This window comes from Apaloderma vittatum, unplaced genomic scaffold (assembly GCF_000703405.1).
Source record: "Apaloderma vittatum isolate BGI_N311 unplaced genomic scaffold, ASM70340v1 scaffold6694, whole genome shotgun sequence".
In the NCBI taxonomy this organism is placed as follows: domain Eukaryota; kingdom Metazoa; phylum Chordata; class Aves; order Trogoniformes; family Trogonidae; genus Apaloderma; species Apaloderma vittatum.
The window spans coordinates 15532-22459 of record NW_009712007.1 but is presented as its reverse complement, the minus strand read 5'-3'; the positions used below and the strand labels follow the sequence as shown (position 1 = coordinate 22459).

General features: G+C 44.3%; 1 protein-coding gene across 1 annotated transcript; it reads left to right on the top strand.

The window, feature by feature from the left end:
* The first annotated feature begins 3653 nt into the window (after positions 1–3653).
* SOCS4 (suppressor of cytokine signaling 4) lies at positions 3654–5430 on the top strand. The gene has a single exon (XM_009867824.1). It carries the CDS (start codon positions 3730–3732, stop codon positions 5038–5040), a length of 1311 nt encoding a protein of 436 aa, XP_009866126.1. The 5' UTR covers positions 3654–3729; the 3' UTR covers positions 5041–5430.
* The last annotated feature ends 1498 nt before the right edge of the window (positions 5431–6928 follow it).

Sequence of the window (6928 nt, the reverse complement as noted above, 5' to 3'; positions counted from 1 at the left end):
GTGAGGCTGTAACTGTCTTAGCACTGTAGTTGATCGCAGCCTACCTCCAGCCAGGAGGTAATGTTGTTGTTGCCTCCAAGTAGCTGCTAGATACTGCTTTTACTTTGAGCTTGAAGACTTAGCGTTAAGGCGTCAGGGCTTGGAAGAAGCATCCTCTCATGCTGCCGCCGCCTGTGCCCCCCACCCCACTGCTGAAGGAGGGAGCTGTGCACGTTATAAAAACATGAACAAAACCCACCGGGCTCTCAGTTTGTCCTCGGGGACTGAGCTGTGGCAGCGTTGGATAACCTTGGACTACAAGCTGGATCCTGCAGCCTGGAGTGAACTCTGCTTATCCCCTTGTGTTGCTTTATCTTTGCTGTTTGCTTCGGTGGAAGAGTTTCAAGCGTAAGAGTTTTGTCAAATCGGCCTGCTTCTGAGATGCCTAAGGTGTATTCCCGCATAGAAGAAGGCTTTTGTAGGCAGGAGACTAATTATATTTACTGAAAGGGTCTTGGAACTGATGCATGTGAGTCGCGCTCCTCTATTTAACCTTGCCCTTTAGGGAAAAGTACACTCTGTGTTCCCTCTTTTCTTTTTTTATATCCTCTCCTGCTCTTTCAGTTGCGCTCCAGCCGCTAATGGATGTTGAGCACATGGCATTTCCCTCGGACATTCTCAGTGAAAGAAATGGTGGGGTTACGTGGATAACCTGAAGTGGTAATGCAGCACCGTGTGCCTTGCAGCCCTTTATGCCTTTTCCTTTCCAACACCCAAGTTATTTTTGGTCCCCGCTTTATCGGTTGAGTCACGGATTCGGAAGGATATGAAGGCATGACTCCTTGCCCTAATGTCAAACGGTGGGATTTGGGCACCGAAATGTGTGTTTCAGAGCACACGTGACATGCTTAGAACCAAGATTTTGTCTTCTGAGTCGCTGAACTTCTCTCTTCCGTTGCAAGGCCAAGCTCAAACGTGGCTTGAGGAGGAGGACATCCCTTTTTCATCTGTTTATTCTGTGCCTTTTTATGCTTGTCTAGTGTTGTGTATGATTACCAATTACTGCTCTGACGAGGCAGAATTGGCACCTCGGTTCCAGCAGCCTTCAAACCCCAGGGAAACAGCTCTCTGTGCTGCTGGCTAATGGTGCGTGTTGTAGAGCTCCTCCAGTGCTGCTCCTCCAGTTTAAGTTTCAGGGTTCAGGTGATGCTAATGATTTACGATGAGAAGAAAGGTACAAAGCAGAAGGTGGCCCTAAGGTTAAACGCAACAACAACCACCCAGAAAGGACAGAAAAACACTGAGCTTATTTCAGGTACGAGGTTGGAGTTGGAGGTGACGGGGCCTTTTGAGCACTTCTGAGTTTTGTACGTTTGGCAGTTTTTAATTAAAAGCCCATAATCTGCGTATTCTTATTCCTTATATGGGTGGGATATGCAGAACAAGGGAATTGAAGGTTTCAAAACCAATTACAAGCTATCCTAATTTTTTAAGTACTTGACTTTGCAACCTCGATGATATCTTGCTGGCCTATTAAAAAACCCATAGAGAGAGAGTTAATATATTTTACTGCGGGGTGAATCTAGAGGAACTTTTGGTCTTCGTATACTTCAGATCATCACTGGGGCAAATCAGATTGCTTTTTTTCCTCTTTTTTTTTTTAATTGTGGAGAAAATAGTTGCTTCTGGATGAAAAATATCAATGTTACAAAAGCAGTGAGTGAATGTTGATGTAAATAAAGGCGTTGTGGGTCTTGTATGCAGGTGTCACAGAATCACAGAATGTTTGGGGTTGGAAGGGACCTCAAAAGATCATCTGGGGCTCGACTAAGCCCCAGATCATCTAGTCCAGCCCCTTTGGCCTACCTGCATTGCATCCTGCGATGTTTTCACTGAAAAGTGGTTTGCAAAATCCTGAGAGAGGAAAAAGAAACATTTATTTGAAACTTTGATTTCCAGTTGCTGGAATGTGGGCGCCCGTTCCGTGATTCCACTTGGTCCAGTGATGATTTGTTCATCTACATTGCTCTAACGCCAGCTTTTTTTTTGCCATACATTTGCAATATTTTGCCTATCTTACCCTCCTTCCACGTTTCTCCATCTCCTTCCTTTCCCTCCACTTTCCTTTACCCCCCATCCTACGGCTCTCAGGGCTGTAAAGAAGGAATGCGACATCTACAATTCCTGGGTGGAAGTTACATCTGGGATGCATTTGGCCCACGGATTGTGTGTAAGCTTTTTGGCACAGCAGCTTTATTCTTTTACTGAAAGCAGAGGCTAGAGCTCAGCCCTCGAAGCCCCGGGGGACGGCAGAGAGGTTGTGTCATGCTGGCTAATCCTGATGATGAGAATGGATTGAATGGAGAGAGGAAGTGGATGCCCTTTTCTTTTTCCTGCTTAGTATTTACCATGTCAATTAGTTTAAAAAAAAAAAACAAAACACGACAGACAAAACACAGCAAATAAAACCCACAGCCAAAAAAAAAAAAAGCCACCCCGATAATAGAGGAGCTGTATATCGTTTTGGTGCAAAAGCATTGCGGTACGTGACAGGAAATATTTCTACATTCTGCCATGCCTCGGGAGAGCAGAGCATACATAACATATTGCTATCTATGTACCTAGAAAAAAAAATCTGCTCTACTTTCAAGTGAGTAATCGAAAGAGGATTTTTTTTCTTTTTTTCATTTTCAAAGCACAGCATTCAAAAGGAAACCACTTATCTGTCTGAGAATTCAGTACACTTTTGGAAACAAAAGAGAATGAAATCAGCAACTGTAGGTCTCAGAGCAACAGTGATTTTAATAATGTAAACTTTCTTCTCTAATGAGTAATAAGCAGTTCCATCTTTCACGGCCTTTTAAAATTGCTTTCAGTAAGGGACTGGATTTGTTTTAATCCTTTTCAGTATGTAAAGCCCCAGATATTTCAATCCCTTAGGGGCTGAGTATTTTCTAGCTCCGTTTGAAAAGGCAGAGGAAAACAGCTTTCGGAAATTGACGGAATCTGTGACTGATATAATTTAATTTTTTCTTTTTTTTTCATCCAGAAAGTGACCCAAAAGTGTCAGTTAAGAAAACAGATCTCTGGCGTCCCACCCTGTGGATTAGTAGCAAACAGGCATATCATCTAGGTACAGTAGCTCTTTGTACTCTGACCTAGTTGTTTCTCTTCTGGCTTGTTCCTTCTTGAAAGGTTATTTGGAAGAGCTGCAGAATTTGCTCAATAAACAGCTGAAGCGGTGTCACCTGCCACATGAAGTGCTTCCTTTTAAAACTGACCTGAGCACAACAGGGTTGCTGACACCTAAGCCTCTCTGCTCTGCTGCGTGGTCAGGGTGGAGATGGTTTATTCTGGAGGATGCTTTTCTGTTAAGAAAGCCTTGTCTGGGATCAGGCCGGTGTTTGTGGGGCGTGCTAATGAGTTTGGCTCTATGGTATTATTTTGATGTGGTTAGCAATTAATTGGCGCTCTTGTCCTGTATACAGAATCGCAGAATATTCAGGGTTGGAAGGGACCTTGAAAGATCATCTCGTCCAACTCCCCTGCTAGAGCAGGATCACCTAGAGTAGATCACACAGGAACATGTCAACACCTTGTGTTGTGTGCCTGCATGACTGTTAACTTTGCTGCGTTTTCTTTTTCCTTAGGTATTTCCAGAAAGTGCCTCGAGGAAGCTTCCTTATGTAGAAGAGCCCCACAAGCAACGTCGGCGCGCTTTCTGGCAAGTGGTGAAGCCAAGCTGTCAGAATGGCAGAAAGTAAGGACAATCATATTAAAAACGTAGACGTGAGACCCAAAAGCAGCCGGAGCAGAAGCGCGGACAGAAAGGACGGGTACGTCTGGAGCGGAAAGAAGCTCTCCTGGTCCAAAAAGAGTGAGCACTGTTCTGAGGCTGAAACAGCAAGTGCTGCGGGGAGATCGGGGACTAATTTAAGGAGCCAGGAGAGGAAGTATAGCTGCTCGTCTATCGAGCTGGATCTAGACCGTTCGTGCGGTCACAGGTTTTTAGGCCGGTCTCTCAAACAGAAGCTGCAAGATGCTGTGGGTCAGTGCTTTCCCATAAAGAACTGTAGCAGTCGGCATGCCTCGGGACTGCCGTCAAAAAGAAAAATTCATATCAGCGAGCTAATGCTAGATAAGTGTCCTTTCCCTCCGCGCTCGGAGCTAGCTTTTCGGTGGCATTTGATCAAAAGACACACGGCCCCTATAAGTCCAAAATCGGAAGACTGGATTATTGCCGACTTATCCCAGCATGAGGAAAAGGAGGATCAGCTGCGAGACGATGAGATTGTCAACGGGGGAACGGACTCTGCCTCCCAGTCCTGCGACTTTACCGACAGCAGTTCCTCTAGGGGCGATTCGAGGTGTGAGTTGGTTACAGGTAAGGGGGTAAGGAGCGGTAATGACGAGAGCGATATGGACTCTGACGATGAAGTTATAACACTGTGCACAAGTTCCAGAAAAAGAAACAAGCCCAAATGGGAAACGGATGATGAGCTGCTAAGGATGGAAACACCTCCCAAATACCATACGCAGATTGATTATGTCCACTGCTTGGTCCCAGACCTCCTCCAGATCAATAACAATCCCTGCTACTGGGGGGTCATGGATAAATATGCAGCTGAGGCGCTGCTAGAAGGAAAGCCAGAGGGGACGTTTTTGTTACGAGATTCTGCCCAAGAGGACTACCTGTTTTCTGTGAGCTTCCGGCGCTACAGTCGTTCCCTCCACGCACGGATAGAGCAGTGGAATCACAACTTCAGCTTCGATGCCCACGATCCTTGTGTCTTCCATTCTCCTGACATCACGGGACTCCTAGAGCACTACAAAGATCCAAGCTCCTGTATGTTCTTTGAACCACTTTTATCCACGCCGCTCAACAGGACTTTTCCTTTTTCTCTTCAACATATATGTAGAACGGTTATCTGCAACTGTACGACTTACGATGGTATCGACGCGCTTCCCGTTCCTCCATCGGTCAAGCTGTATCTGAAGGAATATCATTATAAGTCAAAAGTTAGAGTACTGAGGATTGATGTACCAGAGCAGCAAAGCTAGAAAATATTTTTATGAAAGAATGAAATTGTCTCTAAACAAGACAAATAGTATGTTCAGTCTTTCTTCCTTCTAGTTGTTTTTTTTTTAATAGCAATCTGATTTTTTTTTTCTTTTTCTACAGATTACTTACCACCTAAACTAGCCTCTGTCTAAGACTTTTTTTATCCAAATGTACTTCGAGTTTTCCCAGCTCTCTTTTTTAGAAGTTACATTCGTTGTGGTCTTTTGGTACTGTTCCCAGACTAGAGTTTTGCAGAATTTCAGGTAGGCTTTCTGGTGTTTCTATAGATGGGTAGTCTTTAGGTCTGAAAAATCACTTTTGAATTTGATCTGTCTTTTATATTGTATTTACATATGTCGCTGACATGTTTGAAATAATGCACTGTTAACTAAAGAAAATAGAGATTGACTCATCTGTATTTCCTGCATTTCTTTTAGAATGAGTGCTCTAGCCTCTCTGTGCATGTTTGTATGTCCGTGTCTAATGCAGTAAATTCATCAGTCTAGTTGTAACATTACTATTCGTAGCAAAATGAAGTTTGAAAGAGGATACAATCTTTCTATAAATACTTCAGGGTACTAAACACCAGGGAGGGGAAAAACAAACCAAGGAGAACACTCAGTGCAGGAACAGACATGTATAAACTGGCCACGAAATGATTTTGGTTGGAAAAGAGGAAGGCTCATCATCGTCAGAGCAGTGGGGTTCTGGAACAACTTTTTATTTTGTGTAATGGCAGTGAAAAGAAAACTACTCATAAACTGGGATTTGATCAGTGTCTGGAAGGGATAATGATATAGTTATTTGTGATAGATGGGACTTGGACTTGGTAACTCGATTTCGATGTGACTATTTCATTATATGAAATAGCCGGCTTTCACTATGGGAGCTGCTGTTTCTGAAATGAAAAGGCACAGAGTGGGAGGGTGAGAAGGAAGATATTTCCTTAAAAATCTGCATATTAAACTATGTGATTGTGTGTGTTTGATCCTGAGGTGATGATGAGTAACTTTCTCAGTCTGTTAGTAGGAGAGTTGTTGCTTTGTTTGATATTTTTTAATAATTATAGTTAAAAAAAAAAAAGCGTGCAGATTTTTCTTGCAATGTGAAGCATTTGGTCAAATGGCCTCCTGCCAAATTCCATGTACGGGAAAACCTTGCATGGATAATGCTCCTAAAAGCATTACTTACATTACATGGATAGAGCAGATCAGCTGCCCAGTTACTGGTGAAATCCCAGTGAGGCTCAGGGGATCCGGGTTCAGGCAAAAAACTCTCTTGCTTTCCAGGCTGGCCTCGGGGAGCAGCTCCAGGAGATGCAGGAGCAACCCGCAGCTCCGTCGTCTTCACTTGCTTGTGGTTTATCTCCTCTCGAGAAACTGAGTCCAAAACTACTCTGCCACAAGCATGTGAGGTGATGTAGCTACAACCGCTGCGCTGTTTCCTCTCCTTTGATCACAGCGAGCTTTTGTACCTTCTTGAAATGCTTTTGAGACTGAGACCCCGAGCCTGCGGAATTGCAAACGCGTTTGATTTCATGCATGCAAAAGATCTTACCAAAAATCAGCAATTACCCACGTGCGTGAGGTTACGGTGTAGTAGAGCGCAGTGCCAAAGAGCCTTGCTCGTGGATTGTAGACTAAGACAAAACAATATTTTTTTAATTTCACCTCGTACGGAATCCTACAGATTTATGGGCACCCAATCCGTCCTGCGAGCTGGGTACTCAGGAGTTACTAAGGGAGCTTTTGCCACGCAACTCCACCGGGGACCTGCTACCCTGCCCTTGCCCCCTCCCTCCCCGCACCCCAAGTGGAGAAGCTCCTTCCACTAAGCTGCTGTCCCTGCGATGATGTAAACAGATTTCCAGGGACGTCTGCTTAGAGA